Source organism: Scyliorhinus canicula, chromosome 6 (assembly GCF_902713615.1).
Source record: "Scyliorhinus canicula chromosome 6, sScyCan1.1, whole genome shotgun sequence".
Lineage (NCBI taxonomy): Eukaryota > Metazoa > Chordata > Chondrichthyes > Carcharhiniformes > Scyliorhinidae > Scyliorhinus > Scyliorhinus canicula.
This window is the reverse complement of record NC_052151.1, coordinates 112,317,594-112,336,968: the sequence shown is the minus strand read 5'-3', so window position 1 is coordinate 112,336,968 and position 19,375 is coordinate 112,317,594. Positions and strand designations below refer to the sequence as shown.

Sequence of the window (19,375 nt, the reverse complement as noted above, 5' to 3'; positions counted from 1 at the left end):
TCAGCCAGGAAATTCTGCGGTATCACAGCAAAGTAATTTATTCCAGGGAGAGAGAGAATGAATGATTCACATTGGAATGATTCATATTGGACTGCTTCAAATACAGTTTCCAATGAATTAATTATGAGGCAGTGCTGATGGCAATTAATCTACTATTTTAGCTGGAGAAGGAGCCAAGTAACAAGGTAGGTTTAGAATTATAAGAAGCAGCAACCTCCGTCAATAAGTCAAAACATCCTGCAATAATTTGCAGCACTTCTGTTTGAATTTATTGCACCTCTCTCCCATTCTTGATCCTTAAATGTTTCCCAATTTAAAAAAAAAATCTATCTATTGATCATTCACGGTGAATGTAAGCATTTAGAAAATTTACAAACTGGAGTAATTCTTTAGAATTCAAACATTTTCAATTACAATCTTTGGAAACAAAAGTTCACTGATTAAGCACTAAAAATCATAGACTAATTTACCGTATAGCAAGCTCCTCTTCCCTTTTTTGCCTTGCTTGTTCTTCAGTCTTTTTTCTTTCGATTGCTCGAATTTATCATCCTTGATTCGATAGAGCTGCTCCAAGGCAAACTGCTGTTTGCTGTAGCTTTCTCTCAGTTCCTGTTGGATTATGCAGAGCAACGTAAATGCTGCTGAATATGCTTCCTTTTAGCTACCACTATTAACATAAATCAGTCCGAAAAATGCAAACGGAACATGCATCTTACAATAACCACTGAGATGGAAATGCTGAACGTGCACAGGCTATGGCCCTGCACTCATTGCAGCCACCGCTTGCTGCACACAGACTGAAATTCTAGGCATAGTAGCCATATACCCCTCAATTCACTACATTGTTTGTACAAATTGTGTTAACTGTTTTGGAATGTGTATTACTAAATGATACAATTTAATTAAACTGCACAGAAAGTGGTACAGATGTCCAAAGTATAAGGAGGAAGGTGTACTTTCAGATTTAACATTTTCAGGTCAATATTTACTTCCATTGATATTGAAGTATAGGAGGTCTAGGGATGAGAATGAGAATAAAAATTAGTTGTGTTCCTGGATGAGTAATGTAGAAGCCTGGAACAATAATCCAGCAGATGTCAGTTCAAGATCAAAAAAACATTTTGATTGAGAAATTGAGTATGTTTAAAATTTGGAAATAGAAAGCTGGTAGTCAGTTAAAGTGACTACAAAACTGTTGTGATTGTCATTCAAACTGAACAGATTCATTGTGCTTTAGGACGGCCTCCATGTGACTCAGGTCCCATTCTACTCTGGTTGATTTTCTTTGTTGCCGATGGGTAATAGATGCCAGCTTTTACAGCAACATCCGTATCCTTGGAACGAAAAATAAATTAGTTGAATATTCCCAAGGTAGCTCTGTACATGGATTCCAACGCCCCATTTCCCACCATGTCAAAGCTATTCCAAATGACATTCATTTTGTTTAGTTTAAATTTAATATTTTAGATTCAGGGCCTTTGTGAAAACTGGGTCATCGTACTGTAACTATGTGGCTCTAGGCTAACTAGTTTGGTTACAGGCATAGAATACAATGTAGCAGAACATTCCAATTCTGAATGTCAGAAATGGTATAGAAAATCACCTTTCACCCACGCCAAAAAATAACCAATAACTGGTTCCACCACACTAATCTTCAGGTGTGCATCGAAGGATATTATTTCTTCATAGTGCGGTCAAAATACAAGCTGATCTGGGATTTAGGATGATTCAGAGGATCTTTAAGGTATTAAAGTGCAATTGCAATGGAGCAAATTTGAAGTTGTCATTTGATCCTTTCTTCAGTGTTGTTACTTCAATTTGGAAAGAAATAATCACAACTCTTTACTTAAAAGTTAATGCATCAAAATAGAATCTCTCCAAGGATGGCTGTGTCAATGCTGTAACTTGCACACAGAGTGCACCATCACATAGGGTAACTGACTGAAGTCCCAGAGAGGATCACTTACACTAATGACCAACACTGTCAGTTGGAAATGCTTATTATTTGCAGCATTTATTTCTTTCTGTATTTTGAAATGTAATCTTCGATGCAAAAAACAAAATATTTGCAATCAGAAATCTTAAAGCAGCCCAAATTTTGTAGTTATGAAGATGTGGTTCTAGTTTGAAGTGAAAAAGAAAATCACTTAATTGCTCGTGGATCTTCTCAATTCATGAAAAAGAAACCTCAAAATCACAATGGCTATCAATAGTCTATCTCACACTCCCTCAGCCCAACAAGTGACTGGTTAACAGTGTATTCAAATTTCTTCATACAAAAAGGCAGAATTCCAGAAAATTAGTTTAGGTTGAAAAATTCCAAGGTTATATACATTTATTTCATTCTCGTTTCAACAGAGGTTAGCCATAGGAAAGTCCTGCACCAATGTCTAATGATAAAAAATTATGCAAATTTTGAAGGTTGCAGAGAACTTGCATGATCATAGATCATAGAATTTACAGTGCAGAAGGAGGCCATTCGGCCCATCGAGTCCGCACCGGCTCTTGGAAAGAGCACCCCACCCAAGCCCACACCCCTACCCTTTCCCCATAACCCAGTAACCTCACCCAACACTAAGGGCAATTTTGGACACTAAGGGCAATTTAGCATGGCCAATCCACCTAACCTGCACATCTTAGGACTGTGGGAGGAAACCGGAGCACCCGGAGGAAACCCACGCACACACGGGGAGAACGTGCAGACTCCGCACAGACAGTGACCCAAGCCGCCTTGGGTCACTGTCTGTGCATGACTTGTGATGGAACCATCAATTCACCAGACACATGTTTCCGATATGAATCGAGGCTTTAATCGACTTACTACAGAGCCAGCCTGTTACCCGTTGATGAACTCTCAGTGAACTGCAGGCTGACTCTGGACAAGGGTATTTATACAGCAGCACTAGGGGGAGGAGTCATGGGCGGAGCCAACGGTGGAGCCCTGTACAAGCTCCTGAGTATTCCCAGAGCTACTCCCCCTAGTGGTCGGATAACGCTACTGCGCTTACAAAGACATAGTGCGAATTATCATATTACATTCACCACAACTTGAAAACATAATTTATTTCTGAACTAATGCACCACATAGACCGTTTGGATAAGGGATGCATTATCAGTTGCTATTTATGGGTTGGATTACAGGATTGTAGATACATTATTGCTTTTAACTTTGAGATTTATTACTCGTTGGGCTCAGTAGGTTTCTGTTCTGGTTCAAATTTTTCAAAGACTAAAGTTGTTATTTTTTCTCGTGCAGTTTACCCAGCTTATTGTAGGAATATCTAAAACTGTGTGTGAACAGCAAGTGGTGGGAGAATGTTCACTGACCATCTTCTAATGGATAAACACTTTATTCAGCATGAAACTACTCCATACTTCACATTTTCAAAGCAAACACTACAATGCAAGTCTCCATTAAAAACAATGGCCCCAATGTTCCCTTCGACATCTTGTTGCTAATAAGCCACTTTAAAAAACATCAAAGTTTTGCACTGCCCTGTCCAAGGATTCATTCACATTGTACAAGTGGCAACACAGTTGCGAGGTTCCAGGGTGGTTGACAACAGGACAGAACCAGTCTTTTACATTTTTATTCAATGTTTCCCATTTCTTATAAGAAATTTTATAACTCAGAGAGGAAGGATATTTAAAAATCAATTTGCTTTTCTCATTAAACATTGTCCATGTTATAAAAATAATCTGAAAACAAAAGAATAAAAGCTGAAATGTTGCCACTTATTTTGCCAAGGAAATCTGTGTCTCATGTTCCAACCTTCAAATTAACGACAGTATGTTATTAAGAAATCCTGTGTCAACAATCAGCCCCTTCTCTTCTCAACTCCTTAACACACCCTAGAATTTCCAAACCCAGACACATTATTAGAGCTAAATGGAAATAAGGGACAGAGGAAAAAATAGTGGACGAATCACCTCAATTTCTTTCACTTTTTAGAAAGTCTTTGGAATGCTTTATTGGGAGAAAATTGGAAGGAACTCTTTTCCCCAACTCATCACGGAAAGGCACGGTGGCACAGTGGTTAGCACTGCTGTCTCACAGCACTAGGGACCCAGGTTCTATTCGGCCTTGGGTGACTGTCTGTGTGGAGTTTGCACATTCTCCCCATATCTATGTGGGTTTCCACCGGGTGCTCCAGTTTCTCCAGCAGTCCAAAGATGTGCAGGTTAAGTGGATTGGCCATGCTAAATTGCCCCCGTGTCCAAAAGGTTAGGTAGGATTACACAGCTAGGATGGGAAATTGGGCCTAGATTGGGGTCTGTACTGACTCAATGGACCAAATTACTTATTTCTGCACTGTAGGGATTCTAGATTGGGGTCTGTACTGACTCAATGGACCAAATGACTTCTTTCTGTGATTCATTCATCATAGAATGGTTGGTTGGGATGGGAGAGATAAATGGGGAAAGACCCAGAGATCATTTCCAGAATAGGCTCAGTAACAGAACATGAATTCATTATTTGCTATTAGCTTTGCCATTTTGGATTGTACTGTATTTAAATAAATTTCACTGTCACAGAAGGAAAAATTGAAGCCAATGTGTAAATAATTTAATACAAGCAGAACAGCAAAGAAAAAAACAAAATGACAATCTGAGGTTAATAAAGTTAAGTCAAAACACAAAGATAGAAAGCATTAGTAAATCTGGTATTTGAAAACAATAGCAGCCAGCAATGAAGTATGACTGAATAGAGTACGTGGTATGCAACGATGGACAACTGATGACTATAGAATTGGAAAGCATGGATTGTGCTTTACTGTTTACTGTCAATTTGTTAATATATCACAGGCACTGCAGCTCCAGAGAGGAAAAAGTGAATAGCTCCTGCATTCAAAAGATACTAGACACTGTTCAACAGTACTTACGGTCTTCATCCTCAATTATAAATAACTGATGTGGCACCGTCACAATCCGACTCAGAAATTTTGCAGGATACTCTATCTATATTCTCATCAAGATCTCACCACATTGGTATAGTTATTTTTAAAAACACAAAAGTAACACCACAGGCATTTAAGATTCTTAGTGGCATAGATGCTTTTGGAATTCACAAATTGATCTGTTTTTATTAGTTTACTCCTGACCGCAGTGTGCATTATTGGTTAATTTGCCAGTGCATAGTGGATGAGAGTATCATTTATCGATTTAGTGTTGGCTTCAGGGTAATTTTGTGTTGTTCACCTATACCCACTAGCAACTGATGCGAGATGGCACCACGCTTGTTTAATGTGGTACCCTTACAAAGAAGGCCATACTTCGGAGGTGAAAGGGCATAGTGCTATGGTTTTCTGTATTTGAACATCAAATGATTTGCCAATGTAGATAAATTCACATTGTGAAATGCTCGGTTTCTCAAGTGTCTAACCAGTTTCCCACAGGTGTCGAACAAATATTTTGATTACAGTGTGCAATAGCCAGTATGTGCTTGACTACACAGTTGTGGTTCTTAACAATATGCCTCCTAGAATCTAGAAAAACAGTAACTTTAAGTATATTCCTTATGTGAAATTAGGAAACACACCTTGTGTTATTTGCGTGGCTGTGTAATTATTAATGACCAAGCTGGATATCTAAACTGATCAATCCATTTAATAAATTAATTAAGTCCCTGAACAAATTCTGGAGTTTGCTTAAAATCGTTATCCTGTGCACTGAGGATATATCATCAATAAAGCACAAGTGGGTAAATGGCTAAAGAAACAGTAATACATGAAAATGAGAAGAGAATAAGACTTTTTTCAGCAAATAACCTTCAATAAAAGGAACAAGCTGCTGAGACAGCCCAGCAGAGAGAGAAGGCACTCAAGTACAAAGTCGTCCAATTCCTCACACTGTAAGATAACAAAGTAAGGAAATAAGTAAACAAAAGATAAATTGTATACTGAATGCACAGCAACTATGCTGCGGCCAACAACAAAATATGCTTATGGAATGCATTACAAAAGGAAAGGAAAGAAGCTTTTCAAAAAAAAATCAAACTTCCCTCAACTGGCCCTCAAATCCAAAACCAGAAGTAGTACAGTACATTAATTGAACAAGTTTACCAATTTAATGTATAACCTATCAGCAAATGAATTAATGATTTCACAATTGTCCTAATTTACACTGAATTCACCATAGCCTTCAATTCTGCCAAGAAAACAAATAAGCAGGAGTTTTAAGGTCAGGACATGCAATGGTTTCAAGCTTTAAAAATAAATCATGTGAAATTCAGAGTGAATTGAGTGAACTCAGTAAAATCTGAGTGATTAGGAGGGAAAATTGATTGTTTCTACCCAATGCATGAATGAGCATATTGATAGTTATATTAACATACTTGTGACAGTGGCAAATTAAAGATACATTGATTATTGTGAAAGCCAATCCAAGATATTGCAGAATGTTCAGAATAAGTATATTCCTACCAGAAAGAAACATTCTAAGGAGTGGGCCCACCATCCCTGCTTAACTAAGGAAGTTAAGGAAAGCATCAAACTGAAGGAAAAAGCTCAGAGCTGTGCAGTGATGAGTGGCAGGTCAGATGTTTGGTCAGAACAGAAAAGAATGGCAGAGAATGACTAAAAGGTTAATCAGGAGAAATAAATTAGAGTATGAGAGGAAGTTAGCTCTAATTGTAAAAATGGATAGTAAGAATTTCTGCAGGTATTTAAAAAGGAAAATAGTATGGAAAGTGAATGTTGATCCTCTAGAGTGAGAATGGGGAGTTAATGAGAGATAATAAGGAAATGGCAGATTAAATTTATAAATATTTTGCTTCTGTCTTCACGATAGAAGATACGAAAACCATTCCAGTACTAACTGTAAATCAGGAGATGGAAGGAGAGAAGAACTTGGTGAAAGTACAATCACTAGGGAAGCGATACTGAGCAAACAGATGGAGCTGTGGGCTGACAAGTCTTCAGGTCCAGATGGATTTCAACATAGGGTCTTCTATGACGTGACTAATGAACTAGCAGATACGGTGGAGTTAATTTTCCAAAATTAAAGGTTTCATCAGTAGCAAATGGGACCCCTCTAATTCAAGGGAGGGAGGCAGAAAACAGGAAATCGACCATGAAGGAGGTTATAGTTGGGTACACAGAAAAAAATGAAGCTAATCGGGAAGAGTCAGCATGGTTTTGTGAAAGAGAAATCATGCTTAACCCAATTTATTGAAGTCCTTTGAAGGAGTATTGGGCTGTGGATAAAAAGGGAGCCTGCAGACCTCTAGTACTTGGAGTTCCAGAAGGCTTTTCAGAAGGGGCGACATCAAAGGCGACTGCGGAAAATAAATACTCATGGTGCAGAGATAACATTAACATGGGTAGACGATTCGCTAGCTGGCAGAAAACAGAGTATGCATAAATGGTTCCTTTTCTGATTACTCGTGTGAAGAGTAGAGTCCCACAGGGGTCGGTGCTGGGGCCTCAACTTGTTTACAATTTTCATCGCTTAGAGGAGAGAAGGCATGGTAGCTAAACTTGCAGGTGACATAAAGATAGGTAGAAAGGTATTTTGTGAAGAGGACATATGGAGGCTGCTAACTGATAGAGATAAGTTGAGTGAATGGGCCAAATCTGGCAGATGGAATTTAATGTAGGGAAATTTGAAGTTGTTCACTTTTGAAGGAAGAATAAAAGCAGAGTATTACTTAAACAGACGACGGCTGCAGAATTCCAAGGCTCAGAGGGATCCCGGTGTTCTTGTGCACGAGTCACAAAGTGTCAGCATACAAGACAAGTAATTAAGAAAGCTAATGGAGAGACTTCAGGTGACAGTAATGTGCTGAGCAGACGCACATCAGGTGGCTCCCCTCCAGAATATAACCAAAAGGGCACTTTTAGGTGAATTTAGCCCGAAGGTTTGACAACATCACACCCTCAATCGAGAAAGAGAAGGAACAGAGCCAGCATGCCAGAAAATGGGAGACTGAAGGGACGACAGGAGAGGGAGAAAAGGACATGAGCAACAGGCCGACCCACGAGGTGAGGGGGGCCCGGCCACCCAGGAGAGAGGGAGACTGACGACCCGAGCATCAGCCTCCCCACTGGCCGCGATGAGAGAGGCGATCAATATGGAAATCCAGGTGGGGATCAAGGTGGCAGTTATAGAGACGTTGATCACCATGCAAATGGCAATCAATGGACTGGGGAATAAGGTGGAGGCACAGGGAAAAATGATCGAGGAGCTGGAGAAGGCATCGAGGACCAGAATGACAGGATGGTCACCCTGGAGGTGAAAATCCGAAGGGTGGTGGCAACTCAGGGAAGCTTGAAGGGAAAACTTGAGGACTAGGAGAATAGGTCCCGACGCCAGAACATTTGGATTGTGGGCCTGCCAGAGGGGATGGAGGGCAGGGGTCCGACGGGCTACATGGCCCAAATGCTGGGCTACCTTTTCGGAAGAGTCAGTTCGGAAGAGTCAGCCCGGAAGGGCCCGGAGTGCTCCTCGCAGCTGCGCGGCTCTGCACAACATGGCAGTCCCACACCGCGGGCCGACCCCGACAACATAGGCCCGTCCCCGAGATCGCGTGCGTCCACCGATCGCGAGCCTGGCCGTCCTGGAGCCACCCCCCCACCAGTGACAGATATTGCCCCACACCAGGGCGGCCGAGGACCGAGTCCGCAGTCGCAATCCGAGGTCCTGCCGGGTGAAACCATGTGTGAACCACACCGGTGGGAACTCAGCCAGTTGTCGGCCCCTGACTGGCGCCGCGCCGACCACGTGCGCGATTGGCAGCAATTCTCCGGTCCCCGGAGAATTGCGGGAGCGCCATCGGAACCAATCGCAGATGTGACGCCCATTCTCCGCCCCCAGTGCTGAGCACGTTGCGGCGCGGAGGCTCGGAGAATCCCGACCATGAACTACATAAAAAAGACCATGGAGGAAATCCCTGACATCAACATATACCGACTGATCATGGGGGGTGACTTCAACTGCGTACAGGACCCACTTACGTACTGCTCAAACCCCAAAATGGGGAAAAAGTCAGGCATGGCTGTGGAACTTGGAACTTTAATGGAGCAGACGGGGGCAGTGGACGCATGGAGATTCCTGCACCTCAGTGAGAAGGAATTCTCGTTCTTTTTGTGGGTGCATAAAGTATATGCCCGCATAGACTTCTTTGCAGTGGGGAGATCGGTGCTTCCAGACATAGTAACAGCGGAATACCCTGCGCTAATCGCAATACTTGGACGTGAGGTTGTAGACTGGCCATGTCCAATACCACGCACGGAGGCTGGACATGGACCATTAGGCCGACAAGGTCATCTGTCAGAAAATATCACAGGTCATAGACGAGTACGTCATTAACATCCCGAACGGAAAAGTCTCACCTTCCACCTTCTGGGAGGCACTGAAGGCGGTGATTAGGGGAGAGGTTATAGCCTACAAGGCATGTAGAGACAGGGAGAGGGGAGCTGGGCAACAAATGATCGACTCCATCCTGGAGGTCGACAGAAAATAATCCGAGCCCCGACCATAGCGCTTGTGGCAGAGGAAAAAGCTGCAAATGGACTTTTAAAGTGCTATCCACCAGGAAGGCAGTGCACCAACTCCGCCAGACACAGGGGACCTTCTTTGAACACTGAGAGAATGCTAGCCATCTGTTGGCTCACCAGCTGACAAAGCAGGCTGCCACGAGGGAGATAGTGCAGGAGAAGGACAGCAGAGGTGGAGTCTGCCACGAGGGAGATACTGCGCAGGAGAAGGACAGCAGAGGTGGACTGGTAGCTGAACCAAAAAAGGTCAACCAAGCATTTGAGACCTTCTATTGAGGACTGCACACCTCCGAACCCGACGGGGATGCGGAGATTAAATGGTTCCTCGATGGACTGGGCACGCCAGTCGTGGGTGACGATAGGCGAGGGGAGCTCAAGCACCAATTGGACATAGAGAGGCCATGGAGTATACTAACTCCATGCAGGCGGGAAAGGCGCCGGGACCTCTATAGAAAGTTTGCACTAACCCTGGCCCTGCACCTATGGGAAATGTTTGCAGATTCGGTAGTGAGGGGCACCCTGCCTCCAATGCTAACACAGGCCCCGATATCTTTGATACCAAAAAAGACAAAGACCTGACAGGATGCGGCCCATATAGACCCATTTCGCTGCTCAATGTGGATACTCGCGAAAGTCCTGGCTAAGAGACTGGAGAACTGCGCACCAGAGATGGTTGCAGAGGACCAGACGGGCTTTGTCAAGGGTAGACAGCTAACTGCGAACATCAGACGGTTGTTGAATGTATTAATGACCCCACCCGGGGAGAGAACACTAGAGGTGATTGTCTCCCTAGACAGAGAAAAGGCCTTCGACAGAGTCGAATGGAAGTAGCTCATTGAGGTACTGGAGCAGTTTGGGCTAGGGACGGGATTCACCTCGTAGGTGAAACTTCTGTACAATGCCCACAAGGCGAGTGTTCGGACCAACACCACCACCTCTGAATACTTCTAGCTGCACAGAAGGCAGGAATACCCATTCTTGTTCGCCCTGGCAATTGAACACCACTGGACAGAGCTAGGCAGAAACGGGAGGACAAACTTGGCACGGAAGTGGGGTGTGGACTCTGGAGCGAGGCGCTAAGTGGAGCCAACTCCACCTCCTCCTGTGAAAGGCTAAGCCTCATGCAGTTTAAAGTGGTGCACAGAGCTCACCTAAACAGAACCCGAATATACAGATTCTTCACAGAAGTGGAGGATAAATGTGCACGGTGCCAGGGAGGCCCGGCGAACCACGCCACATATTCTGGGCATGACACAGACTTGTCGAGTTCTGGACAGCCTTCTTCAAGGCAATGTCCAAGGTTGTAGGGGTGGAGGTGGAGCCATGCCCGAGAGTGACAGTCTTCTGGGTTTCGGACCAGCCAGAACTACATATGGGGAAGAGGGCCGATGCCCTGGCTTTTGCTTCCTTAATCACACGCCGGAGAATCCTGCTTGGTTGGCGATCACAGAACCACCCACAGCTGCAGACTGGCTGGCAGACCCGTCAGAATTTTTCCACCTGGAGAAGATCAAATACACCATCCCAGGGTCAGATGAGAGTTTACACAAAGCGTGGGGGCCATTCGTCAGCCTGTTCCAAGACCTGTTTGAAGCTAATAGTGATTAGGATGAAAGGGGCGAGGGGAGAGAGAGCGAGAGAGAGAGAGAGAGAGAGAGAGAGAAGTCAAGGAAGGAACCCAGGGGAGTATCAGGGAGAGGCAAGGGAAAAAAAGGGAGATGGGGAGGGGACAGCAAACACAAGCACCCCACCCCCCCCCACCAGCGAACCCACAAGGATAGCAGCACGAATCGCATAAGGAAGGAAAGAAGTATAGCAATACGACACTCAGGGAGAATAGTGGTGCCATGAGGGAGGCCCACTATCAACAGGGGAGAAGGGGGAGGGAGAAGGGGGAGGGGGAGTGCTGACAGAAGGGGCGTGTGTAAAATGTACATAAGAAACATCACACACTGTAAATATTTTGTGTTTTATATGTCAAACTGCTAAAATTGGAAATTGCTGATAAAGATACTTTTTTAAAAAAAGGAAGCTAATGAAATGCTCCCCTTTATTAAGAAACAACTCAAACTGGCTAGCGCTGCTGCCTCAAGGCGCTGAGGATCCAGTTTCGATCCCGGTCACTGTCCATGTGAACTTTGCACATTCTCCTCATGTCTCCATTGGGTCTCACCACCACAACCCAAAAAGATTTGTGGGGTAGGTGGATTGGCCACGCTAAATTGCCCCTTAATTGGAAAAAACATGAATTGGGTACTCTAAATTTATTTTAAAAAAGGACTCAAACATAAAAGTTTGTTCCATTTCAGTTACACAGGGCATTGGCGAGACAAAATCTTGAATACTATGTACAGCTTTGTTCTACTTATTTAAGGAACGATGTGGTTCAGAGGAGGGTTACTAGATTGATGCCTGGAATAAGCAGTTTGTCGTACGAGGAAAGGTTGGACAGACTGGGATTGTTTCCACTTGGGGTTAAAAGAGTGAGGGTGACATGATTGAAGTACACAAGATCCTGAACGGTCTTGACAAGGTAGATGTTGAAAGGATGTTTCCTTTTGTGGATGAGTGCAGAACTAGGGGGCACTGTATTAAAATTAAGGGTCGTCCTTTTAGCACAGAAACAAGGAAAAAAAATTCTCTCAAGAGGTTTTCCAAAAATGGAACTCTGCGTCAGAAGGAGGTGGGGTCATTGAATATTTTTAAGGTGGAGGTCGATGGATTATCGTGTCTGACAAGAATCTAAGGCTATCAGGGGTAGATGAGAATGTAGAATTCGAAACAGATCAAACTTGATCTTCTTGAATGGCGGATAAGCTTGAGGGGCCGAATGGCCTACTTCTGCTCCTATTTCTAATGTTTGTATGCTTGTAAGTCAAATAGAAGGTTCAGAAGAGCTGACTAATACTTCTAGGTACTGCTAATTCAAGCACACACCTAAATGAAGGTCAATAAATGTTGTAGGGCAATAAATGGAGGGCAATAGAACATTAAAGCAAATTGGATAGTTTTTGTATCATATATAAGGCAATGCATTATAAACATAGCATCAATTATCTACTTGTAAGTATATAGAATATAAATGAAGCAAATGTCATTCAAATAGACATATTAGCGCAAGATTAAATTCAATAGTTTCAGTAGCTGTAAGAAACTTAACAAGTAGTTGAATTATAAAGCAAGAGAAACAAGTTGATGTTAAAAAAAATTAAATGGTCAATTCACACTTTAGAGAAGAACAGAGGATTGAAAAAATATCTGAAATTTATTGATGCTACATTCCCCTCCAGTTGATATATTTAATCTTCACACAATTTTCGATTCAGGTTTTTCAAAAAACCATCATTATAGCCTGCTTAAAAGTCTTTAGAAAGTGCCCATTCTCCTGCTCTTTTAGAATTCCATTGTTCCGCCCATTCGAGACTGCTGAGTCATTTGTGCTGTGTAAGCTCGAGTTAATAGGTATATTAGTTTCCTCTCCCTAGCTTGGATTCATATCCTAAGCCAGGGGTGGGCAAACTACGGCCCGCGGGCCGCATGCGGCCCGCCAAAGGTATTTCTGCGGCCCACCAAGTCATTAAAAAAAAAAAAAAAAAAAAAATTTTTTTTTAAAAAATTTATTATTTTTTATTTTTTATTTTTTTTTAAAGGTTAATGGGTGGGGGGGCTGTTGGGTTACTTACTGGTATAGGGTGGATACGTTGACTTGAGTAGGGTGATCATTGCTTGGCACAACGTCGAGGGCCAAAGGGCCTGTTCTGTGCTGTACTGTTCTATGTTCTATATGAGGCGCCCACAATCATAACCGGGTGAAGTAATTATTTTACTTAATATACTATGCGGCCCTTTGTGAATTGTGAATTTCTGAATGCGGCCCTTGCACGGAAAAGTTTGCCCACCCCTGTCCTAAGCAGTATAGTCAGTATATGTTTAATGGCCTACCCAAAACATAGCTTATCATTATGATTGTTGGTGCTCCTTCACATTGTTCTATAATTCTCTGTCCCTTTCACTCAGTTTCCTGTATCCTTTCCCTTTAATTTTGTGATTCAGTGTCAACCTACCATTCTTCGCTTCATTGCTTTCCATTTTTAGTTTGGTTTCTGTACTCCATTGCTTTTTCTATTTCTCTTATTTTGTCACCGTCTTATTCTGATTCTCAGATATCCATTTCTGCATTTGCTATACTCCCATTTTCCCTTTCAGCATTAGTCTCTGATTTCTCCTTCTCTGTTTGAGCTTTGACTTGAGATGTTTTTGCTGTTCACTTCGGTTCTTGTATTGGCTGAACAACTTAATTCATGACCCTAATAACCAGACCTCCGATTTGTTGCAGAACTGTTGCTATATCTGCCGCATTTAATTTCCTTTTTAACCTCTTATCAGTTATTTTGAGGCTGCAAGGTTTTTGACTCCTTCAAAACAATTGAAAGGGTGGTTGAGATCTAGAATGAGATAATTTTAAAATGGATTTATCAAGAGTGGATCCTTCACTAATGTACAGGCAGCAGAGATCTTCTTGGAAAGGGAATCTTTTGGTTGCAGTCTCATCTGTATTTCTCTATCTCCATGACCATCCTAACCACATTCTGCTAAGATCAGGAGCTGTGCGACGTAGCAGAATACACAGATTAAAATTTGGGAGTGGTGGGACAATCCATGAAAATGGTTAAATGTGGAGACGGATAACATGAAGGGCACAATCTTTCCAAAAAAGAAAACATTCACCGGGCGAGAGTGTTTAGCTGCATGTTTCCCAGCGCTCGCAGTGCCTAGAAACACATGGCTATTGAAAGTGACTCACTTTGAATAAGCACGGTAGCACAAGTGATTAGCACTATGGCTTCACAGCGCCAGGGTCCCAGGTTCGATTCCCTCCTGAGTCACTGTCTGTGCGCAGTCTGCACGTTCTCCCCGTGTCTGCGTGTGTTTCCTCCGGGTGCTCCGGTTTCCTCCCAGTCCAAAGACATGCAGGTTAGGTGGATTTGCCATGATAATTGCATTTAGTGACCAAAAAAGGTTAGATGGGGTTAATGGGTTATGGGGGTCGGTGCAGGCTCGATGGGCCGATTGGCCTCCTTCTGCACTGTATGTTCTATGTTCTAAGGGGCCTAAACAGGGAATGCATGGCCAAGGCCGCACATTGCCCCGTTTTTTAAAATGGGAAACTCTGCTCACCAGAACTCTCGGATGGCGTCCCGATCTCAGGCCCACAAAAAATCCCTGACCTCCCTCCCAACCCGATGCACCTCCCCCCCCCCCCCCCCCCCCCCCCCCCCCCAACCCTCCGCCCCTGACGCGGGCAATCCCGGCCCGATTGCGCGCGCGCATAAACATGCCAACCTGGCAGTGCCACCTGGGCACTTTACCAATACCAAGCTGACACCCAGGTGGCATTGCCAGGGGCACCACACTGCCCAAAGATCCCCTTGGAGACCACTACAAGTGCCATTCTGTCCAGTTTGTGGGGACTAGTCCCAAATGGTGCTTGCCGATGTCCCTGAGGTGAAGGGATTGAATCCAAAGCCTCTGGTACTTTGGGAATCTGTATGGTGACACAGGTGGTTAGCACTGTTGCTTCACAGCTCCAAGGTCCCAGGTTCGATTCCTGTCCTGTCTGTGCTGAGTATGCACGTTCTCCCCGTGTCTGCATGGATTTCCTCCAGGTGCTCCGGTTTCATCCCACAAGTCCCGAAAGACGTACTGTTAGGTAATTTGGACATTCTGAATTCTCCCTCTACATATCCGAACAGGCGTCAGAGTGTGGTGACCAAGGGCTTTTCACAGTAACTTCATTGCAGTGTTAACGTAAGCCTACTTATGACAATAAAGATTATTATTAGAGTACGGCTTACTGCCTCACTCCAATATGCAAATTTGCCAAAAACAGATACCACCCATTGTGAGTGGGATTCCCCTTGAAAGGTCTTGCGAGATTGCGTTGCGTGGACGGAAGATTGCGCCCGAAGTTCCAAATACTGAATGCAATTATCTGAAATATTGAAAGTTAACATGAAGAAAAAGACAATGGTGAGAAACTCCCAGGGCCCCAAAAAATGACCACGGATGCGATTGTCCCAATGATTTTGCGGCGGGTTTTTCAGGTAGTTTCTCGACGGCTCTGCCGATGAGTTCCCCACCGCTATTCAATGACTTAGTCACTTTATTGGGCCCTGGGGAGTTTCTCACCGGTTTAGCTGACGCTTGGAAATTTTTCCAGCACTGGGAAGCTGAACTCAGAGTTCGGACCGCCATTTTGAGGGTGCCCTGATCTCGAAGTGAGCTTGTGGGTCCCTCCCCCCCCCCCCCCCCCCCCCCTCTACCACACAAGTGAGGACACCCCACTATGAGGTCCCTGGGGGTCCCCCCTATTCATGCCCCCCTTACAGTACCCCTCCCTTCCAGGACCCTCACACATCACCCCGAAACCTCCCTACTTACCTACCCTGCACTTCCCACCCTTCAAATACCCCCCTTATCACCCTCATTTCATGGGTGTGGCCATCCTCGCCCCCGACCCTTGGCGGTGCCAATCTGGCACTTGGGCACCCTTGCACTGCCACACTGGCACCTAGGCAGCAGTGCTCCTTAATTAATCTATATTATGGTCACAAGTAGGTTTACATTAACATTGCAATGAAGTTACTGTGAAAATCTCTTAGTTGCCACACACAGGCGCTTGTTTGGGTACACTGAGGGAAAGTTCAGAATATCCAATTCACCTAATATCATGGGCTGGATTCTCCGATTTGGAGACTATGTCCCCACGCTGGTGTGGGAATTGTGGCGTTTGACGCTAGCAAAACTGGTGCAAAACGGCCACCGATTCCCCATTTTTCTGGGGAGCTAGCAGGGAGGCAGCGGAGAGCTCCTGGCTCTAGCTGCCGATATGGCCTGGAGAAGTGCCGGGTCCGTGGCCGCACCATGTTACAGGACCCAGCCCGTAAAATAGTCTCCACCTTCGGCCGGCTTGCGCGCACTGGACCACCCCACCACGGTGCCCCCCGCCTTGAAGAATGTCCTCCCTACCCATGGAGCGGCCCTCCCCGGAATGTGGTGGTGCTGGACTGAGTCCGTATCCGCAACGCTGAGTTCCCAACGGGTGAGACCACACACGACCTACGTCATTGGAAATACGGCGGGGAGGGGTCGGCGCATCGCGGAAGCAGCGCCACCCCGATTCTGTCGGGAATTTGGATTCAAGGTGCCAGCTATGCAGTGCCACAGTGCCCTCATTGTAGGGGGAGGGCCATGTAGCCACCCTGTACTTGCCCTGACCAACCAGGCATCTCCGATGGCCCGGGAGACAGGTGCAGTTCCACCTGGTCAATGTTTGTGTGGACCAGCACTAATCGGCGTCTGGCTGCAGCCTCCCTGTGGAGGCCGGGAGATTGAGGGAGGCCGGTGGATCCCCGGCAGGTAGGTCGTAAGTAGGTTTACGACATACTTCTGTGAGTATCATTTGGTCCCGCCCATTTGGTCACACAGGCCTTCGGTGAATCTCGCGAGGCGCAGAGCTTGTTGGGAGGTCCGCTGGAGGCCTCTCTCGGGATTCTCCGGCCAGGTTGTGTTCGTGCTTGAGCGCAACGCAGTAAGAGAATCGCACCAGAAATGTCACTGAACAAGGATGGGGAACCCGCTGGCAGAGCCAGTGGGAAACTCCCTGAGAAACCCGCCACTACAAACGAACTTAGAAATGTTTACGGGGAATCGCGCCCAATCTGAAAAAATGCTCAGAGTTTTGTCTCAAGATGTTGAAGGGAAATTGATGAGTTGCCCGCTTAGAAGCATGCTGGGAATGCTTGACTATATTATAACTGCTTTTGAACAAAAATAAGTAGGTCAGGTAAAGTGGAAAAACAGGTATTCTTCAGAATTTTAGCAAACATCACTCTTTGTTGATAGCAATTGTAATATGTATTATGTAACACTATCTTCTGGCCAGCTGCAAATTGATCTTTTAAAGATATAATGAACATATTTTAACAATACCTGTTTTGTCATTTGGAGTTGTGGGACTTTGCCCTTGATTGCATTTCCCCAATTTCGGAGTGATCAGGAAAGAAATCAAGCAGGGGAGGCGAGAAACAAAATGGGAATCCTCTTATATTGAGAAATAAGGTGAAAGGTGCAGGCGTGTGCTGATTGGAACGAAGACCAAGTCTCCTTGAGACATTCTTAAAAGTCTCCCAAACGTCAACTCAAAACTAGCCTTGGCAGAGCAAGTCGATTCAAAGCTGAGAAAGTGTGGGGGGAAAAGCATATTTTAGATGAGGGAACAGATTAAGGAAGAGAGAACAATGCAGAACCAGCAGCCAAGTGAAGGCCCAACATTACAATTAATACCCCATCTCAAATGAAACAGAAGCATTTGTTCAGCTGGCTCAGTCAGTAATTGATTCAGTATAACTGGGAGTGATAGTGAATCTCACAGATCAGAAAAGTCCCAGCTTCACGTACATCTTTGACTAGTCAGTTGAACTCAGTTCAGAATACTGAAGTTGGTCTCCGTATCCCTGGCCTGGGGAGATAAAACTAAAATCAAGCAGGATTCCAGATTCTGAATGTAATTCAGTGATCCAGTTAGAAAGTATACTTGTTAGGAGAAGAGTTTAAAGGTTCCGAAATGGAATTAAAATTTAGAAAGATCACAACATTTTCTAGTTATGAGCAGCGCACCTCGTTAACAACACTGTTTGGATATTACCTGTAGCTGAGTGTTAAAAGCATCCATTTCAGAAAGTTTGTCTGCTGTCTCTTTCTCCAGGTCATTCAGCTGTTGCCGAAGTCGTTCACAAGATTCTTTCCTTTCTGCATGGTTCCGATCCAATAGCATGAAACTCGTAGCTAAAGAACACAAATTTTCTTCAATCAAGAGAGCCGAGAGATATGTAAATCAGTTTTGTTTTGGACATAAGCGTGCAACAAGTAGCCACTGCTGAGCTTAAGAGAGAAGATGGTGGCGTTGTGGCAATGTCAGTGGATTAGTAATCCAGAGGCCCAGGCTAATGATCGAGGGATACAGGTTCAAATCCCACCTTGGCAGCTGGTAGAATATGAATTCAATTAATGAATCTGGAATTAAAAGCTAATCTCAGTAAAGGGGGCCATAAAACTATTGAATTGTCATTAAAACCCATTTGGTTTACTAATGTCCTTCATGGAAGGAAATCTACCATCCTTACCTGGTCTACATGTGGCACTAGATCCACAAAATGCGGTTCACTTTTAAATGACCTCCAAATTGGCCGAGCAAGCTACTCATTTGTACCAAACCACTGCAGAAACCTCAGAATAGAATAAAACCAGACAAAGCACTTTGACCTAAACCCATGAAATGACAGCAAATCATCATTAGGAGTCTTGGGCAAGGAAGTGTCCTGCTGATTAGCATTTATTACCGTTCCTCAGCTGGTATTCTCCTCCATGTTGAATGCCACTTGGAAGAAGCACTAATGGCACAGAATGTAACCTGGCTCGGGAACTTCAATGGCAATCATCAAGAGTGGCTCAGTAGCACCACTACTGACTGAGCTGGCCAAATCCAGAATTACATACCTGCCAGACTGGGTGGATGGTGAGGGGCTCAACAAGAGGGAAAACTTACTTGTCCCTACCCATTTAGCTTTTGCAGAACCATATGCCCATGACAGTATTCATAGGAGTGGCCACCGTACTGACAAAGTTCTGTCGACACACTGAGGATACTGTGCATTATGTAATGTGGCACTATCAGTTTGCTAAATGATTCAGACAGATCTAGCAGTTCAAAACTGGGCCATCAAGTGGAGTAGAGCTTTATTCAACGACAATCTGTACCTCATACCCTGGCATATCCCCCCCTCTCTACCATCATCATCCAGCCAGGGAATCCATGA

The 19,375-nt window shown here is 44.3% G+C and overlaps 1 protein-coding gene across 1 annotated transcript in view; it reads right to left on the bottom strand.

Moving 5' to 3' along the window:
- The window catches only part of LOC119967399 (intersectin-2-like), a 323,719-nt gene that overhangs the window by 137,010 nt on the left and 167,334 nt on the right, over nucleotides 1-19,375 (bottom strand). Inside the window, exons 17-18 of the mRNA XM_038799906.1 lie at nucleotides 18,205-18,344; nucleotides 479-609 (exon numbers count right to left, since the gene is read on the bottom strand). Of these exons, the coding sequence (XP_038655834.1) occupies nucleotides 479-609; nucleotides 18,205-18,344 (271 nt within the window). The remainder of the gene's footprint in view (nucleotides 1-478; nucleotides 610-18,204; nucleotides 18,345-19,375) is intronic.